This window comes from Phalaenopsis equestris, unplaced genomic scaffold, assembly GCF_001263595.1.
Source record: "Phalaenopsis equestris unplaced genomic scaffold, ASM126359v1 Scaffold206200, whole genome shotgun sequence".
In the NCBI taxonomy this organism is placed as follows: Eukaryota; Viridiplantae; Streptophyta; class Magnoliopsida; order Asparagales; family Orchidaceae; genus Phalaenopsis; species Phalaenopsis equestris.
In genome coordinates, this window is record NW_018225623.1 from 266527 (window position 1) to 292203 (window position 25677).

General features: G+C 34.1%; 1 protein-coding gene across 1 annotated transcript in view; it reads left to right on the top strand.

Moving 5' to 3' along the window:
- LOC110036418 (serine/threonine-protein phosphatase 4 regulatory subunit 3) overlaps positions 1 to 25677 on the top strand; it is an 88208-nt gene that overhangs the window by 26768 nt on the left and 35763 nt on the right. Inside the window, exons 9-16 of the mRNA XM_020740856.1 lie at positions 104 to 181; positions 286 to 353; positions 424 to 492; positions 574 to 651; positions 735 to 830; positions 16396 to 16466; positions 24935 to 25012; positions 25134 to 25227. Of these exons, the coding sequence (XP_020596515.1) occupies positions 104 to 181; positions 286 to 353; positions 424 to 492; positions 574 to 651; positions 735 to 830; positions 16396 to 16466; positions 24935 to 25012; positions 25134 to 25227 (632 nt within the window). The remainder of the gene's footprint in view (positions 1 to 103; positions 182 to 285; positions 354 to 423; positions 493 to 573; positions 652 to 734; positions 831 to 16395; positions 16467 to 24934; positions 25013 to 25133; positions 25228 to 25677) is intronic.

Genomic DNA, 25677 nt, shown 5'->3' on the forward strand with positions numbered 1-25677 from the left:
TATATATATATATAATATTCTCTTTCTTCTTAAATTATCTTTTTGGTTAATTTGTTCGGAACAACCTTAACAGCATCATATAACTTTAGCCGATCTTATACAGTTCTACTTAACAGCCAGCAAATCTTTGAGAAAATTTTTGCAGATGAATTGATTATGGATATAATTGGTTGTCTTGAGTGTATGTTCATTTCTTCTATCTCCTAGTTGCTTGACTTTTCATTTTTTCACAGCCCTTATTTGTTAGTTATTTGCAAATTTTTTTTGTACTTTTGGTGATTATAGATGACCCCGAGGTACCTCAAGTTCAACACCATCGCATATTTCTCAAAGAGCATGTCGTTTTTAAGGAGGTAATTTTTTTTTTCTAAAACCTAAATAATTTTATCTTTTTTTCATCTTTTTGGGTTTAACCTTTTGCAGGCGATCCCTATTAAGGATTCTTTAGTTCTTTCGAAGATACATCAGACATATAGAATTGGTTATATAAAGGTCTGTTATCATACATCTCGATACTATAAATTGGTTTCTTTTTATGGTGTTAACTCTTTAAGGTTGGTCTATGAATTGCAGGATGTCATTTTACCTAGAGTCTTGGATGAGGCAACTATTGCAAGTCTTAACTCCATTATTCATGCAAATAATGCTGTTGTTAGTAACTTATGTGAATTTATGACATCAGGAGACTTTTGGCGATTCCACCATTTCTTGCTTGATGACTGATTTTTTTACAGGTTATTTCTTTGTTGAAAGATGATGCTTCTTTCATTCAGGAATTATTTGCTAGGATGAGATTGCCTTCAACTTCTATGGAATCTAAACGGGACATGGTAAATGCATGCTATCCTATATCCCTTGTATACCTATGGTTTCCTGAAGCCTCTTGTATTCTACGTTCATTGTGTGTCTGTTGTCTTCTTTTTGAGGGCTTTTATTGACCTTTGTTTCTTATTCTTAATGCTAGAAAATCTTCATTGGAAAATTATGTTAATTGCTAATTCATTATTATGAAGGGGCTACTGTATAAAAGAAATAATAATAATAAAAAAACATTGATTTTTTCCAATTGCCTAATCCTACAAATATGCAATTCTTATCGTGCTGACTCATTTTTACCCTATAGAAATATTATGGCATAAAATTTTCCTATCAGATTTATTGTCTCACGTTTTTCTGCTTTTACACGAAGAATATTTCGTTCAGGAGTGTTTGCTGATTTGCATTCATTTGAGTCCTATGATGTTTTGAAGTGTTTCAGTTAAATTGAAATCGCATAGATGAATTGAGGGCACCTTTCTCTTAACTGAAAGAACTTTTTGTTGCTATGGTAGAATGATTTTGGAACATCATTATTATCATTATTATTATCATTTTCTTTATTCTTATTTTGTCATACTTTTGAAATTCTTTCAGTACGCTATCAATCAAACCCTCACAGTGAGAAATAGATAAATAATTAGCCATTGAAATGAAACATACAACCCAAGTGATGTAAGGTATATGTTTTTGAAGTAAACAAAAGTGACAAACAATATAACTATTAAACCCAATGTAAATAATATACTTGGCTATGCTAGCTGTAAGATTTTCACATCGACCACCAAATGTTCAAGAGGGTGTCAACAGGGAACAATGATGGCCTTCACAAGTTTAATTTGGTAAAGATTAAGGAGTTGTTTAGTTGCAAGTTTATAAATGCAATGTGTTTATATTTGACACTGATTTAGTTTCTGTAGATGGAGTTTAATGAATAACAAATGAGCTGAGGGTATTTGTAAGATGATTAGGAGGGGAAAACTGAAAACAAAATAAATTTTTGTGGTGAATTTGGTGTTGATAATATTTTTTTTTTAAAAATATATGAGCATATTATTACTTGTTAGAATGAATGTAATAAAACAAAAATTGATTATTTTTTTATGAGAAAATATATCATTGAGAATTTAAAAATTGTAAGGTCATTCTAATTCAAACTTTAACAACTCAACATCGATTATTAATTCTGAACTATAAGATCAGGAGTTGTAATATAAAAGATATAATGAAACATTATCATAGAATTAGAAAGGGTTATCTAAAAAACACAAATAATTTTTTTTTATGAGTAAATTTCAAAATTTTTAATATGTCATTTTCATGAAGAAGTTAATTCTATATGGGATAAAGTAACAAACACTATTAAACAAGTGACAAAGTTATACTTGTAGAATCAAAATGAAAAGTTTTTATAAATAAAAATAGTTGGTGCTGGAATAATAATGTGTAAGATAAAATATAAGAAGTTTTGTTATAAAAATTGTTTCAAATGTAATAGCTTATAAAACTGGGAAAAATATAAGATGACCCGCATTATGTTAAGAGTTATGCATTTAGTGATCTTTATAATAGATTAGATACTAAAGATGATGAAAAATATATGTATAAATTAGACAAACAAAGAGAAAATAAAATTAAAGATTTAATTCAAGTAAAATGTATTAAACATGAAAATAAAAAAAATGCTTTTTGTAAAGGAAGATAATCAATATAGGTGGTGAGATATTTAGATAATCTTTTCAAAAAAGTTTTTGAAAATACGGTCGACCTTAGTGATATTTATATCGTTAATAATAATAAAGCTTTTTTATTTTACCGTTGCATTCGTAAAAATGAAATTGAGGAGGGTTTAAAGAAAATCATTGGCGAAAAATCAGTAGGACCTGATGATATCCCGATAGAGTGTGGAAATATTCAGGAGATTTATGAATTTCTTCGCTTACTAAACTTTTTAATATTATATTAAAAACTAAAAAATTGCTAAGGAGTAGAGGAAGAGTATTTTGGTTCCCATTGTTAAGAATAAAGAGGATGCATAAGAGTGTGGAAATTATAAAGTAATCAACTTATTGTGTCATACATTATAATTATGAGAGGGAGTAATTGAACACATGTTAAGACATGATACAAAGTTTTCTTATAATCGGTTTGGATTTACGTTGGGCAAGTCTACTATGGAAGCTATACATTTATTGGGAGGTTTGATAGAGAAGTACATGGAGAGTAAGGAGAATCTACATATAATTTTTATTGATTTAGAAAAAGCTTATCATAAAGGTCCGAAAGAAGTTCTTTAGAGAGTTCTATAAAAGAAAAGTGTTGATATGACTTATTTTCAAGTCTTTAAAGATATGCATGCTAGAGTTGTTACTTATATTCGAAGAGAAGAAGGTTTGACCAAGTTTTTTTCTATTTTAGTAGAGATTACATTTGGTATCGACCTTAAGCTCTTATCTTTTTGCTTTAATTTTGGATGCTCTTACTGAACATTTACAGGAGAATGTAACTTGGTGCTTGCTTTTTGCTAATAATATTATTCTTGTGGATAATAATAGAGAAAGAGTTTAGGATAAATTTGAATTATGTAGGTCTACATTAGAGTCTAAATGCCTTCATTTGCGTAGATATAAAATTTAAAACTTGGAATGTAATTTTAGTAGCAGTAGATCTAGTGAAAAAGTTGTAACAATGGGTGAACAAATCATTATAAGGTATGAACATTTTAGATATCTCAGGTCTAATGTTCAATGGCGATATAGCTGGGGATGTTATTAGTAGGATTTAAGTTGGATGGTTGAAGCAGAGGAATGCATCAGGCTTATTGTGTGATAGAAAAGTTTCGCTTAGACTTTTATAAGATGGTGGGGAGACTTGCAATGTTTTATGGCGTAGAATGCCGACCTTTAAAAGAGAATTATAAAAAACTAAGTGTTGCTGAGATGAGAATACTTAGGTGGATGAGTGGCTTGACATTTAGAGACAATGTGAAACAAATGGTGCAGCTCCATTGGCAAGCAAGTTAGAGAGAGTCGTCTTAAATTCTTTGGTCGCATTAATCGTCGACCATCAAATGATCTGGTTAGGAGAGTAGATGCTTTACATTCTACTTATTTTAACAACACATTGATCTAAAAAAACTTTGGCATGTTGTATAAAAAAATTATATTAATTTATAAGAAATAAATGAAAATATGACATTCAATAAGACACAATGGAGAAAAATGATTCATTTTTCTGACCTCACTTAGTTGGAAAAAAACTTATTGTTGTTGATGATGGCTTTGGTGAATTAGGTGTTGCAACAACTGTCCTTACATAAAATCGCTGGAAAAGAGTGACTGATGGTGATGTTAGAGTGAGGATGTTACCCCACATATTTCCAACCAAGCAATAGGCACACCACTTGAATAGAATGATGTAGAGCTTTAGAATGGGCAGAAAATTTGAGAGTAATAACATAAAAAATTCAAAGCAAAAGTGTCCTATAGCTCTTTCAATAGAAACTATTTATTTTAAGCAAATAGAAATGCCCTAATCAACTTCTAAACTCGTCAAGTAGATCTCCCAAGGGCTGATGGCTTTTCTTGGGGTGGAAAGACCTAAACCGGTATTGTTTTGGACCATCCAAACATGCTAACATTGGCCTGAGTGGTTTTCACTCGTGTCATTCTCTCCAGGTAAGAGAACCTTCATCATTGTCCTCAGAAGCATTTGGATTCATATGGTACATCGATAAATTGTCAACATTGAATGTAGTTGAAATATTGACACCATGTAGATCAGTTTTATATGCATTTGTATTGATCTTCTTAACAACCCTTAATGGTTTATCGATTCTAAAACTGAGCTCCCCAAATGAACCTGACATATTAAATTTGTAGGTTGGTTTGAGAGAACAAATCTTAGGATGAAATCAATGACATGTTGGATATCTCTTAGTGGTGATAGCTCAAATAATAGTAGATAGTCAGGACATTCTGAAGCTCTTTTAGTAAGGGCTTTATTCTCTGGTATTGGCTCCTTGACCTCATTGCTCTTTAGGGCCACCAGTGCTAAACTGGTGCCTTTCTCAAGATCAGCAAAAAAGTAGTGTGGGGCACTATGTTCTTGGACTTTCTATGAATGTCTTGATATCAGAGTTAGCCAAGAATGAGAAATTCAATTATTATTACTAAAAGAAAGCCAATACACATTTACAACCAACACATTGAAAAGGGAAATAATAGCAGACATGACACACAATACAAGACTAGGGTGAATCTAAGGTGGTAATGGTGGTCGTTACTGGCTTGGAAAGGTGGCAGTAAGATAGGGAAGATGGTGGAAGGTGGGGAAACAACATTAAAACAACTTCAACCTGGTATCCTGTGCGGCTGCGAATAAAGAATGATGGGAACAGACAAGAATCAACAAAAATAGGCTGCACCAAAGCACTGGAATTGTGTGTGTGTGTGTGTGTGGGGGGTCTCTATTTTTTTTTGTTGATACTAGTAACAAGTATGGGAGTATGGATTGGTGGCTGGCGAGTGTATGTGAGCTAGAACAACATGTGGATATAAGAAAGAAGGGGTTTTGGGCAACAAAAGCAATGGAGGGGTGTCGGGAAGCAAAGCGGGAAGGAAGTGGAAGGGTAGAGGGCGGTTGTGCTGGGGCAACAAGGTGGGAAGGGGGGAAATGATAGCTGGAGGGTTGTTGGCTGAAGGAAATCAACAAGACATTCTATGTGGGGCAGTCAGGAGCAGGGAAGGGGCTCCTAGGAGCGATGTGGCGGAGGGGGACAGGGAAGATAATCACCACATCGGGAGCGAGATATTGCCAGATCATCACTCGAACCTTTGGATACTATCCTCAAAGAGAAAAAAAAAGATGTCAGTGGCTGTCCCGAACAAACACATGATAAAAATTAAACATAAAACATCAGCAAACAAATATATAAAAATAGGATAACTAGGACTGACTCAAAAGGACCGTCGATTCCAACGTATCAAACAAAGCCTGGGCTGGTTCGGTCTATGCACCAAAATGGGTGTTGTTGACGGTCATAGTAAAATTCTCCACATGGGATGCAACCCCGTCTCTGCTTTTGGACCCCCAACTTTGGTGCGGGAGGGGATGCCCACGTCAGTTTCCCGTGGTTGGGGATGCCTCGACCTCATTCGCCAAAGCTTCTGTTTCATCATACTAAGGAATTTGGTTGACCCAGTTGAAAATAGCGGAAATGACGTTATTTTTTTTTATTAAATGAATACCAGATTTAGCCCAAATCACACAACAACAACAACAACAACAAAGCCTTAATCCCACTACGTGGGGTCGGCTACATGAATCCTTTTTCTCCATTGCGTCCTATTTAGTGTCATATTTTCATTTAGTTCTAGTAAATTAAGATCATTTTTAAAACAATAAGCCCAAGTCTTCCTAGGTCTACCTCTGCCTTTCTTAACACAAGTCGAATTTAAAACATCTACTCTCCTAATCGGATCATCTAATGGTCGGCGTTTAATATGACCAAACCATCTAAGGCGACTTTCTCTAATTTTGTCTGTCACAGGCGCTACACCAACCCTATCACGAATATATTCATTCCGCATTTTGTCTCTAAGTGTAAAGCCACTCATCCACCTAATCATTCTTATCTCGGCAACACTTAACTTATTATTATGTTTCTCTTTTAAAGGCCAACATTCAGCGCCATAGAGCATTGCAGGTCTCACCACCGTCTTATAAAATTTTCCTTTCAGTCTTAGCGGTACTTTTCTATCACACAAAAGGCCCTAAGCATTCCTCCACTTCAACCAACCAACTTGAATTCTACTATTAACATCCCCATCTATATCACCATCGCTTTGGACAACGGACCCAAGATATCTAAATCGTTCACACCTTTTAATAATTTGATCACCCAAAGTCACACTTCTGTCACTAGAGCTATTACTACTAAAATTACATTCCATGTATTCAGTTTTAGTTCTACTTAAACGAAGGCCTTTAGACTCCGATTTAGCCCAAATCACAATAGGAAAAATAAACAATGTTACTAAAAACAAATAGATGGTTGCAACCAAACACTCTCGAAAAAAAAATTTAGAATAAACATGACATAAACACACGCTAGAGCTCAATATGGGGGTGGCGGGGATCAAATAGGTGGTTGGGGAGTGATTGTAGGAGGCTGAAATGGGTTGCGGATTGCTGGGACAAGAAAAAAGGGGGCTGGAATTGTGCTGGCTGCGATGCGAAAGGCCCGAAATGGCAGAGATAGCTAAGTAGAGGGCTGGGACAACAAAGGGGCAACAAAGCGGAGGGCTGGGACGACGAGGGGCAAGGGTATTGCGGCAAGGGGCAGCAAGTGGGCTGCCGGATTTGATGCACTCCAGGTGGTTTCCGGTCGGAAGGAAGACTGGAACTGTAGAACAGAAGGTTGGATGACAGTTCTAGGCGGCGGCAACGAAGGGAGTAGGTGGGAAGCAAGACAAGAAGGTTGGAGAAGGGTTGGGCCGGTTGTGTTTGGTGGAAGCAAGCCGGGCAAGGGAGTGAGGTGGCTGAAATTGTTGGAACTGCAGGGAACAACACCAAAAATTGCTATCCTGGCAGCTTCAAGAGGGAAGGGGATCGATGTGAGAATGATGCGGAAGGTTAGGGGAAGGATAATTACCATATCAGGAGTAATATACAACTGAAGCACCACCCAACTTCTTGGATGCAACCCTTGAAGGGAGAAATGGATGTTGGCAACTATCCTAAATAAACTTATGCTGAAAGCTTACCCTATAATATTATGATTACAAGTATGTAATACTAGGATAATTAGGAGTCGCCAACGAGGACCAGCTGGCTCCACGACATAAAAAAAACCTAGAGGTCCAAATATGAAAATGGGAGCAGCCCTTGTTGCGGGTTATCCTACATCACAGGATGATCACGGTAGTACATCTCGCCAGACGCCTCTTAGGGTTGGGGAGCTTTGATCTCATATGTCGTAGCTTCTAGCTTCTTTCTCCTCGTGGTATGGCGTTCGATCAATCTAGTTGAAGACAACGTAAGTGGCGTAATCTCCTAGCAACTCAGTTCTATAGGCATTTTTAGTTCAAAATACTTTATGATAGAATAAATATTCATCCTCTTTTGACACAATCTAAACAGACACTGTAGATGAATGAGTAATCTGATGAATCAACTCTCTAACCACCACATATGTAAACTACTCGTCCTACTTCTCTTGTTCTGCTAAACATATCTGATAAACACGTATGTGAGAATAAATCAGCTCTGGGACGAAAGGTGTGGTAGGTTGGCCACTCTCACTAGAAACTGCTCTGGCGATATTTCTTCTTTGTTAAGAGCAGGATCTCATTAAAGAATTTTCTTCCCTACCAAGCTCCTAAAATATTTTCAAAGCCGTGGTTCATCACTCATGTTTGGCTAGTGTTGATGGGTACACTGCTGAACTGAATCTAAATATGATTGACTTCATATAATTTTCCAGAAGTGACAAAAAAGAGCATCATCTCTAACATGCTGGATTTTCTGCAGCAGTGTCAACTTAAAAAGGAGTAGATACTTGAAAAGTTTGAATTTCTTTTATCTGTTGTCAGTTCCTCTACTCAAGGCCATCTTGGACAAGCAATGTTAATTCAGTTAGTACCTCTCATTGGCTCAGCTTGAACTAAGTGCATTTCTCTCGTAGTAGTTGAAAACCGATACTCTTCATTTGTTTCCTCATATTCTTCAATGTCTACTGTCATTGTCCATTTCATCAACAATACTCTACACAGTGAAATCACTTGGCACTTGAAACACTTTCTTGTTGGGACATATTTAGGAATATTGATTCGCTCCAACTGTTCTCTACTCTGAATCAATTTCTCCTTAGGAGGGATCAATTTAAATGTTTCCTTGGGTGTACTCTGACTGTAAGATTTTGGGGTTGAACCTTGCTTTTAAGATGTGCTGGGTGATCATCTGATAATGTTTTCTCTTCACTTTAAAGTTAGAGATTGCACATCCTATCTATAATGAATTGGTGCGTACTGACGTTGCATCTTCCTTTTAATCTTGGATCAGGTAGTAATTTTATCTTTTTCCTCACGCCAGTGTATGCACTTCAAATTTTTCCACCAAAATAATGCACTCTTCCTTAGCTTCTTGGCAATTAGTTTCATCATTCTGTTCAATAAACTTTGTGGTGCTTAAAGAAAAGTTGCACGATTTACAGCCATTCGATGAACTCGTCTCGATTCAAGTGGTCGCTGAATTGTGGAAAATGCACCATTACTTCAAAATTATGGCTTCTCAAAAATTTTAGTTCAAATCTTTATGGTAGATGTTCATCTCTGAAATCCATATGATGGAAGAGATTTTCTACGTTCTTTCCATCTAGCAAATCACCGTTGTAGCTATGGGTGACTCTTCCGAATTGCCTCTTCTCGAAGGCCGCAAACCTCTATTACCGTTGGAGGTTTTTCCATCGCAGAATTTCCATATAAGGTTTCCAGACATCCCTTTGCAGATTTCTCATAAATGTTATTGTGGCATTTGCTCCCGTTCAGGTGTTTAACAATTATCTTTTCGGTGGCGTGATTAGGGTTTGGGAGTGGGTAGGTGGAAGGTGTGGGGGCGATAAAGGGTGGGAAAGAAATTTTTTTTTTTGTGGAGATATAATTAGGGAGCGGTAGATATTAGGAATCGAATGATAAGATTGGAGTTAGGCTAGCTTTGATATCAAATGATACCAGAGTTAACCAACAAAAAAAAATTAATATTATTACTGAAAGAGAGCTAATAGGTTGTTTTAACTGGCACACTAATAGTAGACATGATACACAATACACGAGTATGGTGAATTTAAGGTGGTGATGGTAGTTGTTAGGGGCTTGGAAAGTTGGAGCTATGACAGGGAAGGTGTTGGCCGTCCTATGCGGCTATAAGCAGGGAATGGCTGGAACATACACAAATCAACAAAAATAGGATACCCCGGGGCACTGGAATGAGGAAGGACAACACCGGGGTCAGTTTCTGGGGCGGTACCACATATGGGAGAGCGGATTGGTGGTTGGGGGGTTTGGGGGCTGCCGGACAACATCGACATTTTTTGCTGTTTGGATGGTGACATCAGTGTAGGTGAGTTGGAATAACAGGCGTACATCAACAAAAATGAGTTTTGGGCGGCCGTAGTAATGGAGGGGCGCAAGAAGCGAAGCGAATGAAGTGGAAGGGTAGAGGTTGTCTATCTTATCCATGAGAATCTAGCACTCTTTCACATTCTTACTCTCCTATGATATCAGTATATTATCTATTGTTTTTACTACTCTCTGCTTGGTGAAAGAGATCATCTTTTTGTTTGGGCAATTAAATGTCATGTGCCTACGCTCATGACATTACATTTGAAGCACTATTTGATTTGAAAGGTTTTGGGATGTTTGGTTTCACCCGCTTTCTCCCCACCCCGAGTTGATTTATGATCACGTTGGTCGGTTTGGGTGCCCTAGCATGTGTACTTTTTACTACTTTGACTCTAGGTGTTGAGCCTTTTCTATAGGGATTGACTGCCCTCATGTGATGATGTTGTTTCTCCACCTTCAAAGCTAGGGCCTATATGTTGATCAATATAGTTGTAGCTGTTCCACATTGCTAATAGTTGGCTTCAACCCTTCAAATTATCTCACCACTGTGTGCTTTTTAGGCTCCGCCAACTCTCATTTCAGAATGATCTATTCAAATTCAGTTTTATATTCTCTTAAAAATAAATCTCTTTGGTGCAGATTGTAGAGTTTTGGAAATATAAAATCTTGATAATGTGGGGAAAGTTGTTTCTGCAACATCTTCCTCTTCATTGTAGGCAACATAGTAGTTTTAATTTTTCCTTCTCTCGGTAACAGATGCTTTAGATTTTTTCACAACAGGTAAGTGCTCTTCTGGAGTTTAATAATTGCCAATTTGACTCTCCTTGCTTGTGGAATATCTTTGTACTTAAAAAGTCATTCCACAATTTGCAATATTCAATGAGCTTGTTTGTATCCATATGACCGCCAAATTCTGACAAGTCGATCTTACTCTAAAGTCATCATCTCTTCTCTGATATTCAATGTCAAACTGTGGATACATTGTTTCTATATCACTAGAGATTTGTTGGTGCAGTGAGTTACTTCCTCTTTTTTGGAACCGATGGGTCACCATTATGGCTATGTGCAACTTCTTCAAATTGTCTCCTTTCAAATTCAGCAAGCCTTAATTGCACATGGAGAATTTTTATTTGCATGTATTCCATAGTGAGCTGTTAGACACCCTTTTTGTGTTTCTCCTTGACAGCATTATATGTCTTCGTCAATTTAGAATTTCAGTTAGGGTAAGGTGTAGGCTTTAGGGTTGGACAAAAGTATGATGCTTGGGTGACGGGTGTAGGGATGGTTTTGTTGTGTGTAAAAAGGCTAGATTTTGTTGATTTTGGGTGTGGGATATAAAATTTGAATCTATGAAATAGATCTAGGGTTAGTGTTATAAATTGGAAAAAAAGGAGCTTCCAAAAATTTTTTGCCGCTTTAATGACCTCTTACTCCTCTAAACTCAAGTGGAAAGCATCAGCAGGTAGTTTTTTGATTTATGGAAGTTGCGAGCCTTTGTAACAAGAGCAAGTTTCATATGAAAAGAATTTTCACCAACCCACAGCGAACATTGATGATATATTTTATCTTGTTTACATTCAACAGCTCAAGGTCTATGAAGTTCACTTAGAATTTTGGTTGATGTTGTGTTGCACATATGCATAAGCTTAAAATTTTGTAGTCCAATTTATTGTGCTCTTATATGCTTTTAAGTACGATTCCATGTCTTTTATCTACCACAATAATTTGTGCTAGAACGTGTTTCCTATGCTAATTAGCTTTATTTTTTTAAGATGGGACAAATATGCCATTTTTATCGTTAAATCTGTAATACTCGAAAAGCTATAGCCTTCATCTTGAAACCTGAAATTACTTTTTTAACTTGTTATGGTAAATTTATGATATCCAGAATTTTACCCAAACTAGCCACAACTATTTTTGCTGTGTTACCTTTTAATTTTACTACTTTTTGCCAAAAATTTCATTATAATTTAACTATGATTCATGAAACTCCACATTTGACATAGCCTGAACATAATTACATGACTTACTACACCCATATAATTAGGGGTCACATTAATTTGTTTAAATGAAAAAAATCAAACTAAACCGAGCATATTTGTTTAATTTGGTTCGTTTTTTGTTTCAAGACTAAGGTTTATCTAGATTTCATATTGGGTTAACTTGAAGAAAAAGGTTAAACCAAAAACTAAATTATATTGTGGATAAACTGAATTTATCAACCAATCAATCTGAATTGACTAAATGCACACATTTTCAGGATTTTAAATTGTTTAAACCAAGTCTGAATTATATGTTGGTTTAGTTTTGCTTAGCTCTATATCTTATTTGGTCGGTTCAGTATTGTATTTTTTTTAATTTGGTTTAGTTGTTCAATAAATTTGTCCACCGATTCAACCTTGCTGACTGATTTCACTCTCCTAACTGCAATTGATAATTGGATGAATTTAAAGCATATGTTAGGATTTTACTTATTGGTTTCAATATTATTTACTTTAGGGAGATTTATTGAATTCATGGCATATATTTTATTGCTTTTTGTTATCAAATTGCTTATCTTGGTTTCGTGTCATTTTACTCATGATCATATCTTATTATGATGAGGGTTATTATCATGTCCTTATTTTTCAAGGCACACAAGGACTTTATTCATTATTAGATTATTTCATTAATTTGAAGGTTAGTTTAATAAGTTTCCGGTGCCTCGTTTTCATGAAATTAAGTTTTCCACATTTAGGTTAAAAAAAGGTTTTCCATATTTCGGTTGAAAGGTTTTGCTCTATATTTTCAGCTAAAGCTTACGTGCTATTATATGATAGGCTATTGGTTTGAATTGAAATGGCAACTTGTAAGAGAGTTTGTCTTCCTATTTTGCGCATGAATTATTTAATCAAATTGAAAGTCATACAATGCTATCTTTTGTTTAATTAATTAATTAATTAATTAATTTTTTTTCATGCAATGCTGTCTTATTGTTTCTTCATCTTATGATTGGTTTATCACCGTACAATCTTGATATCAACATTATTATCAACATGAAAATTCGTGGCAGGTTTTATATAAGCTAGTTTAGCTTAGACATTGGACATTTACTATATTCAAATGATCCTCAAACCCTTGACTGAAGTTTATTGCTAATTCGCAAGGGTGAAAGAATCCTTAGGAATATAGGTATAATGTAACCTGATGATAAAATTATAGGAATATCCATTAGTAATGATATTTGGCTTAATTTAAATTTGTCTCTTTGACCCGTTTAACTAGAAAAACTTTCCCAGCTATTTATGCGCATGCCATTTGCGTTTTATTTAAATTTTTTTATATTTTTCTTTCATCTAGTTTTTGTTTGGAAAGCATGAGGCAATTTTGAGCTTGTGATGAAATTTATTCATTCTTTCAGCTATATATTATATATATATATATGATCCTTATACATGAAGAAAGGGAATTGAAGTTGAATACAAAACTCTTACTTGCAAAAGGCTTGTTCCCTTATGCTGGCTTAGGAATCAACTCTTCTTTTAGAATTTGTTCACTCTTTCTTTTAGGAATTTGAACAAATTCTTCTCTCCTCTCTTCTCTCGGTTAGCATTGCATTCCTCTTAAGTTATCAATTAAACTGACAAATAAATAATAAATTTGTAGGTCATTCCATCACTCTCAATGTTTGTGATCCTTTCCACATTAAATGATAGTGCTAACAAATAGTTCTACATCTTTTGACATTTTTTCGTTTTCATTATGGATCCATGTAAATATTTATTCTTCAAATTAAAATATTATATAATTGTTGAAATCTCCATGGACATGTCATATGGATTGAAGGCTTCACTTTATGTGATTTCCTAAGAGTTGGCCTAATTCACCTTTTTTGATAAATTTTTAATGATGCTAAAACTCTATTTTGCACACTTCTTAAAAGTTTTTTCCTTTAAAACTCTACCGTATTAATTTTTTAAATCATCATTTCTTTTATTGTTGATATATTTTTCTTCAAACAAGATTCTTGTATATCCACTTTTTACTCCTTTATACATTTGCATATCTTATAGAACAACCTATGTTACCTTGAATACCTATTCCTTTCATCTCCAGAAGCAACACAAAAAGGTACATGCTTAATACAATTTTTTTTATGCAATTCAATTATTATTATAAATTCCTTGTTGCCCAACGATTGCTTCTAATGCTACTTAATGCTTCACCACACACACACACTGTGCACAGTACCCGTGCATACACTTTTCTGCATCTTTTACATGCTCTTGACCGACATGCTTTTTTCGATGCGCCTCGAGTGATCAATGCACTTTATTAAGATATAAAAAAAAAGATGTAAATTATTTTTCTTTTCCTTATATTTTTACACAGAAATTACACACACACATGTACGTACATATATACAACACATACATACCTACATATACACACACACAGACATATATTTTTTTTAATATATTAAAAGGGAAATAAAGATACATGTAGATTGTGTGGAATGATCCAAGCATGACACCCTTCCCCTACGATAACCATCACATACAAAAGATTCCAAAAAAAGAGAAAATACAGAAAATTACATGAGACCTAAAGAAAAAAAAAACAACTAAAGAAAAAAAAACGTAGTATCAGGTAGCTAGAGAGCGACAAACAAAAAAATGCCAAAAAACGTAGTATCAGGTAGCTAGAGAGCGACCCAATTTTCTTTTGCCTCTAGATCTAGTTCTAGGAAAGGAGCCAGCTAATAAATTGGTAAGATGAGTGCCATTGCCAGTAGTGACCAAAGTATCATCCAATAAATTTTGAAGCTAAAGTTGGCCTCCAATCTTCTTCTTTCTCCTAGAATAGACCTGTCATTCTTCATCCGAAGATTGGCTCACATGATCAGTGGATTGGTCTAAATTGTGTCGGACATATGTAGGTTGTTGAACATCATAATTTCCACATACTTATAGATCTTATTTTTTTTCTTATATTGTCAGTATTGAAATGATATGTCTTCAAGAATTTACATCTTTTTAGTCTTTAATATTTCCTTAAAACATTTTGCAAATTTAACTGCAAGACCTGTTAATAACTCTCTTAATCTAGATAAGCATTTCATTATGATAAAGTTTTAACTTTATGCATTTTCTTAGGTGCTAAACTCAACTTAATTATTACCAATATTAATTTTTGGTATACGTCAGAATTATGTACATGATATTTTTCTAAACAGATTTCTTTTTTAAAAATTTCATTCACTATTTTCTCAAAATATATGTTTTTTAATTTTTTTTTTAATTTTTTTGATATCATCATCTTTAAATAAGGCTCTATCATATTGTGTCAAATATGCTAAACTTGACCTAAGTATCTATTCTTTTATGTCTTCCTGCCCTAATTGATAAATCAAGAAGTTGTGTAGTTCTTGTTTTGCTAACTAACCTTTTAGGAAGGTTTCAAGCTTCTATATGATTATAATTTGAAAACCATATTTCTTTGTCATTAAAAACCTGTGTATCGTCTAACTCTACCATAAGATTTCCATATTTAGGTATGAAGGTGTGATCAGTTTTGAACTTTGTTAGATCTTCCTATGCATTCTTGATGGAACTAGTTATTTTATTCTACATCAAGTTTGGTTTTCAACTATAGAATTCCAAATTTATCTTTCTCAACTACCTTCTTAAAAAATGTTTAACATTTCACTTTTAAGTTCCACCATCTTATTCTTGTGCAATTTTTTTATTTTATTTATTCAAGGATTTGGAACCACCCCTAGTTCTTCCATTTGGATGTAAGGGCCGTTACCATTGGAATAGACTCTTGGCAGTGTTGTCACCGAGCAATTAGTTTATTTTTTTGCTTCTATGATATGGATCTATTATCTATAATTTTTTTTGCTCATTTAAAATTTTTTCCGGAGTCACCTTACAATCCATAAAGAATTTTCCTTTTTTTTAAATGATAGAAAGTATGCTTATTCATAGGGAAGAAAATTTGAATCTTTTTGAAAGGCCTCATGACTTGTTGTCTTTTACTGTGTTTAAGGATCCTAGTTTCTTGTTCGATGATATAAAAAAATATTTATATTTCTTGTGATTCTCTTCTTGTCATGTAGAAGTTGGTGCTGTCATTTGGTTTACTTAAATATTAGTGTCCAATCATTTCACAACAATGATGAGGGTCTTCATTTACATCTTTTAAAAAAATAATTGTTATTTAACTTCATGATTATTTCTGGTAAATATTTTCTATTTCAACCATGCAGCATGCCTAAAAGCACTAGAGGCAGGCTTTAATTGGAACTGTTTTTAAGCATATGCGTCTGAAAATTGTTTTGGTCATTTAAGTAAGGAAAATCTTATTGCTTATATTTGATCACTTAATTCCTGTAGTCTCATGAGGTACCTTCACTCCGATATTAAGTTTTTAATTTAATATTCTATGCAAATTTACATTCACTATGCTTGTACAGGTGCTGTTTTTACACGAGTTTTGTTCCCTAGCAAAGAGTCTACAGATGGTACAACAATTGCGGCTTCTGCGGTATGTGATTTAAATACCTGTCCATCATTGTATTTTGTCTTGATTTTAATTAACCAAATTAAATGGCGAATACTGAATAATCTGTTAGTTAGATGTTTGGTTTGTGAATGAGATTAGGGTCAGATAAGAAAGAATGATTGAAGTCAATCATGCCTCCTATAACAGAAAGGAATGATTTTTTTTCTACATCTTTATGAATCTTAATTGTGGAACTTGATCAGCCAGCTTGCCAATTATACTTTTGGTTTGGGCATTCAATGATATTTTAGAAATAGCAACTTTGTTTGGTGGTAATGTACTTTGTTAAATATCAATAGCTCAATAAATTTGCTGTGGAGCTGGAAAGCAGATGGATTAATTGAAGATCGACTCATCTCTTGACTTGATTTTTTTTCAATTATTCATGTTTATTTATAAAGGCATTCCATTCATGCGGAGTGTCTTTGTTGTCATCGATTCATATTATTAAATGGGTAAATTTACTTACATAGCACACAATTCTTATGTATTTACATATCTTATATTTAAACTTTTATATTTACATACATAGCACTTTGGTGCTTTAAAGCTGTGCATAAAATTGTGTACTTCAGTTTTAAAAGGTGGCAATGATGTTATTTTTTATGTGATATTAATAATTTGAGTGCTATTTGTGTAAATATGAAGTTTAGGTGTGAGATATGTGAATACATAAGAATTGTGTGCCATACCCATTTTGATGCATTAGCCAGAGCAAGTTCAGTTATTAGGATATGATAAACAAGTTAAAGCAAGTTTAAAGCTCATGCTGTAAGTGCAAATCCATGTTTTTTGGCACTGTTCATTTTTGTTACTTGCAAACTACATTTTGCGCATTTCTTTTCAAGTTCATGCAACTAGCATTACAAAGGTATAGTTTGGGATGTTCAGACGTATTCATACTTATTTTGTTACCGTATATGGCATTCTATGATAACTAACTAGGTCCAATTATTGTCATTAGTTTTTCTTATGGCCGTAACTTTTTGTAACTTATGATTTAAACTGAACCTCATATTTATGGAAAATTTGGCTTTAATTCCTGAGCTCAGGTGTCAGATGGCTTGGTTGGGTTGCCTGAACCATGGATGCTGCCCATAAAATTTCACCAATTTGTATTAGGATTTATATTCACAATCTCTCGAAGCGTTGTGACTATGTTAGCATGCATATTCACTTTCTTCATAAGATGAAGAGAAATATTATTGCGCCGTTAACTCTTTGTGAAGTAAATTGAGTGCTGAAAAAAAGAAAAAAAATCTGAGAACATGATAGACAAAGGGAGTTTAACAGCCATTAGTATTTACAAAATTTAGCAGAATTTTTAGTATTCCACTTCAAAGAAATTTTAACAAAGGCTGACATGAATAACTCCTTTACCCTTTTGATGAATAAAAAAGAAAACATTAGTTGTAAATTTTTCATTGTGAAACATTTGTTGATATAATTATTGATTAGTGAATCTTTTTACTTGCTAGAGATGTATTGTCTCCCTAAAGCGATTGCCCTTTTTTTAAAATTGGAGATGTTATCTAATCAGAGGTGCGAAATTGCAAAGCCATTGAGGTACTTGGGTCAACAAATGAATTTACAAAATAACTAGGTGAAAGCACCTACTCATATTAGTAATATGCTAGAAAAACTGCATCCTTCTTTAACCAATTTTGATATAATCCACCAAGGATTCTAGAAATAACAGAAGTAATAAAATGAGATGGAAATAAGAATAGAATTTATTTCTATTAGCGTTTCATCTCTAGAAATATACTTTTTTTCCGATAATCCAGCTTATAATGAATTTTATCTATGTCAAGCATCCTAAGGGCACTTTGAGAACTAAATGGCATACTGAGATATCTGAAAAAAATATATTATAACAAATTTGCTGAGACTTTGAACTTACCGGCTAATTTTCCAACTTAGACGAAGGAGGTTTTGAGAAAGTTAACTTTTGAGATCAGATAGCAGTTCATAAAATATTGGATATGCTAAAGGTTCATGATTCAGATGAAAACCCACATGAAGTTACAAGTTTCATCAACAAATTGAAATTTTATGGGATTTTTGGAGTTCGTGTAGTGCTCAAAACTCTCGATCTAACCTTTGAAAGTAGTACATCCATCATTATATGGATCACAATATGAACACTAATAATGATAAGGGGGAGAGAGGATCAACTTGACGAAGGCTCTTATGATATTTAGTTTGTTTTCCAACTTCTTGTTGATAATGATTAAAGAATTGCTAAACACTTGATATATTTACTATACAAAATATTTTAGTATCTAAAATATGAAACTCCAATAATAACAGTCAAATTACCTCTCAAATGTCCACTATGAAGGTACCCTTTTTTTTTCTTTTTTGCAAAGTTTACTGTATAATTTTGTTAGCTTCACTGTTAAAATCCATTATGTCTATCTCCTCAATAAATGAACTTTAGGTTATCATCCACCTGGTGAGGCATGCAAGGCTCTTGTCCTTGAGAGGAGTTTGGTGAGAAGTTTCAGAGTCCCATTTATAATAAAACTAACGAGTAAAAAATCATTTAAGAAGTTCAGCACTAATATGCCACTAGAAAATCCATATGATCAAGCATGAATCTTAGCGTGATGAATCCAAGGTTATCGAGAACTCTTTGATCTAGGTCTAAGTAGACTTGAATTAAGTATTCACAAGTATGGTTGGAAATTTTACAAGACTGATTGTAATACTTATAGTTGAAATGATTTCGATGAGGTGAATGTAACGAGCTCAAGATTATTTATCTAATATCATTAAAGTACTAAAATATCTAAGAAGGAGTTTTGATCAAGGAGGATCAACATGGTCCTCATGTAGTGTTTTGATTTTTGTTCAAACTACCACAGATTTGTGGAGGCAGGAATTTTATCCAATGAAGCATTTCAAAGAAATGAATACAAAGTTTTTCTTGGCAGATCAAGATCAACATTACAGAGTGGATAGACGTTTGTGATCACCAATGAGGCTGTGTATACCTTCAACATCAATGCTAATGTCTACCTTTGACATCAACATTAATGTCTGCTATTGTTAGAAAGACCAACACCTGCCATCTCCATAAATATTGATGCCCACTTTCCCCAATAACTCTGATATCGAGTGATGTGAACAAGGTTCATACTCATCGTTGACATAATTTCTTACATCTGTTATCGTTGCAGATGTTTATCGTCACCACCAATGCCTACATTCACTGCTTCCACTAATGCTGACGCTCATGTGTGCACTGGGACTACCAATATCGACACACACAATCAATATTGGTGCCATCAATGTGGATGCCCATTGTCGTCACTAAGATTAATTTCCATTGTCGACAAAACTGATGCTCGTCATTTTCAGCAAGATAGATGCTCTCTGTAACCCAAAAAGTTCACAGCTGCCAATTATATCAACGTCAACGCCTACTATTGCCGCCTTGGTGAACACCCACCATCAGGAACAAAGTTGTTACTCACTGCCTCCTCAAAGATTGATGTCTGTCATCACCAACAATGAGGATTCTCACCATCCTTATCAATTCCGACAACCACATTCTCCACCAAGATTGATGCTTATTATCACCACCAATGTTGACAATAATGCCAATCTAGCTATTGCCATCTGTATTGAAATTCCCCTTGCCCGCCTATATTTACACTTCCCATCACCACCAATACTTGTCACAAATATTGATACTAGTGTCGCCCATACTAATATTGACGTCCGGTGTTGCCACCAACACTTGTAGCCGCAGTAATGTTGGCTCTTGTTGGTGATAGTGCTAACATCTATCTCTGCCAGTGCTGGTAACATTCATACTTAGCATCTCCATTGAGGTTGATGCTTGCCCTTTTATTCATTGATCTTCCCTCTTATAAGGAGAATGCGCAAGCAGACCACGAAATGTTTTCTTATCGCAGCTATAGTGACTGAACTTTCAAGGTCCCTTTACTTGCACTATGCAAGCCATCTTCTATAATTTACATCCATTACATTTTATTAATACTTTTTTTAAGAAAGTTCAGCTTTTATAATATACAATTTGTGGATTCATTTCACCAATGCCAAGCTTTGAGTTTTCACATATAAAATCTCATGCCTCTTATGAGCTGCTCTTTACGTAACTACCTATATGTGTGAGATTTTTTGTATATTGCTGAAACAACAAGCTCTCTCTATTCCTGCAAATGAGACAAATGGGAGAAATTAAAACTAGACTTTGAGGGGAAGCCTTTCACCATCATAAATATTGTTGAAGCTCCTGGAGAGAAATTCATATTATTAATTTTATCCTGATAGAAAGATGGTTCCAGACAAATTAATCTACTAAAGATATAATCAGTATAGATTTTATTTCTGCTGATATAAAAGTTAGGGAGATGATTACTAAAGAGATTTTTATAGAATCTATTACTTTTAAAACGTCATTTTGAGCAAAGAGAAAAACATTTCCAATCCTTACATGAATAATGTAATTTTAGATTTCTTTTACAATTAGCTGTTTTGTGAAATAAAATTTGTATTATTCTCCTTCCATATAAATCGTTCAACTTTGCAATTTTGCTGCCAGTTAATTTCTTCTTCTTCTTCTTGCCCCCTCTCTTTCTCTCTCTCTCACTCTCTCTCTCTTCTTCTTGCCCCCTCTCTTTCTCTCTCTCTCATTCTCTCTCTCTCGCAGAACATTTTTTGCCTCTTTAATACTCTTCAAGTTTTTGATATTAGATTCTAAGCTAGTTTTTAGTCCTTGTGTTTACCATATCTTTATCGCCTTCCCCTGTAGTATTGAAGCCCTTCTACAAACCAATGCACGTATCTTTGAAACCATGCTCTAAATGAATAGTCTGTGATTTATTCAAAGGGAGTTTGCACTAAATAGAAGTGGACAATGCCATAGAATATTTCTCTCAAATTTTTTTTTGGACTACACTTCAGAAATCCTCAATACTGGGGGGAATAAAATTGTCAAATTTAATAAAGATTTTTTCTTTCCTCTTATTGGACCCTGCTTTCTTCAATTGATGATTTATGAGATTGAAATGTTTCATTAAATCAATTAGAAGATAAGAAGGTGGCTTCTCATCATTTGAGAGAGAGTAGTGGATAGAATCCAATTTGAAGTCCTCTTAAAGCTAGCATTCAAAACTTCTTATTTGGGATCACACTTTTTTTTCTTTTACTTTTATTTTAAAAATATGCATGTTTAGTGTAAATTTTGTTTGTTTTTTTTATTTTTAAAAATAAATTTGCTTGTTTTTAAAAACACTCAAAACATCAAAAAGTTAAAGTTTTTTTAAAAAATGGCTAAATATTTTATGTCATACCAAACATTTTATTATAGATCAAAACATAAACAAATAAAAGAAAAATAAAAAAACAAAATAAAAATCAAAAGCGATCCCAAATTGCCGCTAAGTAAAAAATATAAGTTCTTTTTCACCAGTAGGAGCATAAATAATAGTAAGTAACAATCTCAAAAAGCAGTCATGTTTTTTTCATGAAATTGATAGAAATCGATAAAATATCAATCGAGAAGTTGATGACATCAACAAGTTGATAGTTCCATCTACGCAAAGTACCTACAGAATAGCCAGTGGAATTTAGAACTTTTCAATCCTGGTTTAAATTAAACACAATAGAGTAAGAGAGCGCAGGGACAACTTATATCCTTTTTATTCCATGAAGATGCCATGCTTACTATTCTTCCATTCTTCTCTTAATACTAGAGCTCAACCTTCTACCAGATCAAATGTTATTTTTCATAGAAGAGAAAGTAGAGCTTGAGCCTCAGCTTGAAAAATGGATAACACATCACATCTTTTTCTGAAACTCAGGAACGAGATCCATATTAAAATTAATTTACAATCATTAGCTAGTGCAATGATGAGCCATTATCTTCATATAAGAAATTACAGAATCGGATGAAAAACAGTGTCTTTCTTAGGATTCCATGCAATTTTTATTAGATGCATCAAGATAATGATTCTTGAAGTTGGTTTTTCTTGTTTTGTTTTTGTTTCTTGAGAAGTTGATTGGAAGTTTTACAACTATTCGTCTGACAAAGTTTTTGGTGGACCCTCTCACCAATAAAAGGTGGATGGAGTTCACTGTGTTTAAAAAGAATTTTTTCCAGCATCATCCTCTGGAATCTCTGGGGAAAATCCCATTTTTTTTATTCAATCACTATGTTCTCGTTAATAATATCATTCTAACTGAAAAAAAAAATCATCAGAAATGATTGTAGTTCTCCTGTACTTGAATTTATCTTTAACCTGTGTATTAGGTGCTGGACTGTAAGCTGAATAAATTATGAGGAATCGTGCAATAGAAGAAACAGCTAAAAACAGATTTGGAGTTGAGGAAGAAGATCAATTAGCAATGTGAGTACTCCACGCTAGTTTCCGATAGAGGTTTTCTCAGTAGAATCTCAATTCAATTAAGAAATCGAAACAGTTGAAATTTGTTGGCAGTTTGAATGGTAATTTTGCTTGACTCCAGCATTTATTCCCTGAATTGGATGGTCATGATTGGAATCAGAGGTTTGATTTGAACTCTTTATTAGATTGAGAAATTGTTGAGAGAGGTGACAACATCTTAGACAATGCAACGGTAATAGTATTTTCCATAGCTGATCTATCCAATGATTTGGCAGATGATGAAGAATTGGAAGCATTTGTGGACTGCAGAATCTAATACTATTACCGTTAGAGAAAGATATGCTGCCTCAAAGAAACCCATTACTGCATCATTAAATTCCTTATTATTAATGGAGTTGCCAGAGTTATTATCATATTCAACCTGAGGTAAATCCCCAGCCGAGCACTTAATAGAAGTAGTGAGATGCTCAATGTATAAGCAAGTGGTACTTTCTTAATTAGAGTATAAAAATTATCATTTTCAACATAGGAGAGCCCGTTAGAGGAAAGAGTACAAAATTAATATATTAATTGGAATAAGCTTGCGGGATTTTAATGTGACATAAAAGCCCTGTACTTTGATGAGAACTTCAGCTTTCAATATTCTAACCTTGAGATGGTGTTTATCATACCAATGAACTTCCCAAATTTGGAAATAATGAAGTCTAGTGGATCCCAATTCCAGTAATAAAAAGAAATCCTCAAACTTGAACTCTAATATAAAAAAAATTTTCTAATTTTGTAAGGTCCATTGATCTTTTCCGAATGCTTAACCATGATATAGAAACCGTAGTTAAACTAAACTTAAAAAAGGAAAGAACTCAGTTTAATTAGAGATAGAACGAACACATTCCTTGTTTGAATTCCAATTAAGAGCTTCATTAACATCCTTACTGAGTTTGGGTTGAAACTTAAAGAAAACCATAGGCTTGAAGAATTCTTTTATCGTATCTAACAGATTGGATGAAAGGCATTGTTTCGATAAAAAGAAAAGAAATGTGATAATGATCAATCGTTTTTGCATTCCAAAGAGAACCTCATTCTGAAAATCTCTAATAAGATGTCCCTCCTCAAAGCACATGAAACATGTAATGTTAGAAGGCATGCCTCGAAGATCCCTGATAATGCTCAAGATTTTTAGCTAAAGGAAAACTTTTCTGCAAAATATGAGGATGAGCCACATAGTTTTAGCCAAATTCCTGCATCCCCCCCCAGCTGAATTTAATTTGTGGTCTAGTCAACTGGATAAATTGGCAGGTGATCTGTCAGCACACCAGCTCATGTATACATGGGGGAATGACAAGACGTCATGAGGATAGTGGTTTTGGTCGAGAGTAGTCTTACTTGTTTATATTGGTAGCTTCTAAGTTGGAGGTGGATTGGATATGCGAAGGTGCTGGGATTCTCTGTTTGGTAGGTAGAGGAAGGTTTAGAAAGGTCTCTACAGCAAAGAGATGGAAGGAGCAAAAATTCAGAATTGCTTTCTAATGCAAGGGTAACTAACTTATTTTTATGAATATATTTGTTAGTATTAGGTGCATTATACATACAGAGTCTGTTTCTGTGCTTTTGCTGGTAAATTTGGTTTTTTTGGGGGTTGGGGGGATGATTACCATTAAGGAGTGTTGTGAAAAATGAACTTGTTGCAGACTCTTATGTCCTTCACCGGAGAAACTTAATCCTCATTGGCAAATGCATAATTTTACTTTGCGTTTGAATCTGCCACCAGCTGAATTAGAGAATTTGTCTCCAGAATTTTTCAGGATTAACCATAAGGTTCTAGTTTTCCATCAACTAAGTCATGGGTTTAGTGGCCCGAAATTGTTTCTGTCATGCACCTGTAGTGCTTACATATTGAAATGATATGATTGCAAAGATCTAGCTTGCATTATAACTAAGCTTTTTCCAATTTTGATATTGCTGAAGGCATTCTCTTACAAGGCAGAAACAATGCTCTTTATGATTGCTTTTGTGAAATCCGAGTTAAAATGCATACTGTTTTTTTAACTGATTCTTCTGCTACAATTTTAGGGACCTTGCTAGCGAAGGCATATTTGATATAATTACCGATGTACTAAAATCTCAGGATAGGAAGCTTGTCTCCGTCGGGTAATTATTATTATTGTATATTTATTTAAACTTTGTGCTGTCTTTCATGTTTTTTGCGTACATAAGTCTCATACTCTTGTATTGGCTGAACGAACTTGGCTTTTCTGCTTCTATGATTCAGGACGGATATTCTTATACTTTTTCTTAATCAAGATCCAAATCTTCTTAGATCTCATGTCATTCAACAAGAGGGGAATGCACTCTTGAGTCTTTTGGTGAGAGTCTATGCTATTTACTGTTGTTGTGTTTTTCTCTGGGCTTGGATGCTTATTGCTATGTTCTGTTTTGATTTAAGGCTTATATTCTAGTCAGCTGCTGTCAAAGTGGCATTTACATGTCCTTATTTTTTTATTGAAAAGGTAGCTAAAAGATCCTTCTCATCTAAAAGAACATGCAAGTATTTATAATATCATAATCATTTTAAATTGAGCACTCTTATGATAATCATAGTAAATGCCTTGAGCAATGTGCCAAGGGTAGAGTCTAGGAGGAGCTTGATGTTGTTGAACCACTCTCTACTGAGGGTTTGTTTCTGAAATTCAGTTGGCTTTACTTTTGCTTACAGTCTTGGAAAGCGTCTTCTCATTACTGTTAAAGCTAAAGCCCCAACTTATTTACTGCCACATATGCTTTATATATATATATACCAAGCTTTGAGTTTTCAC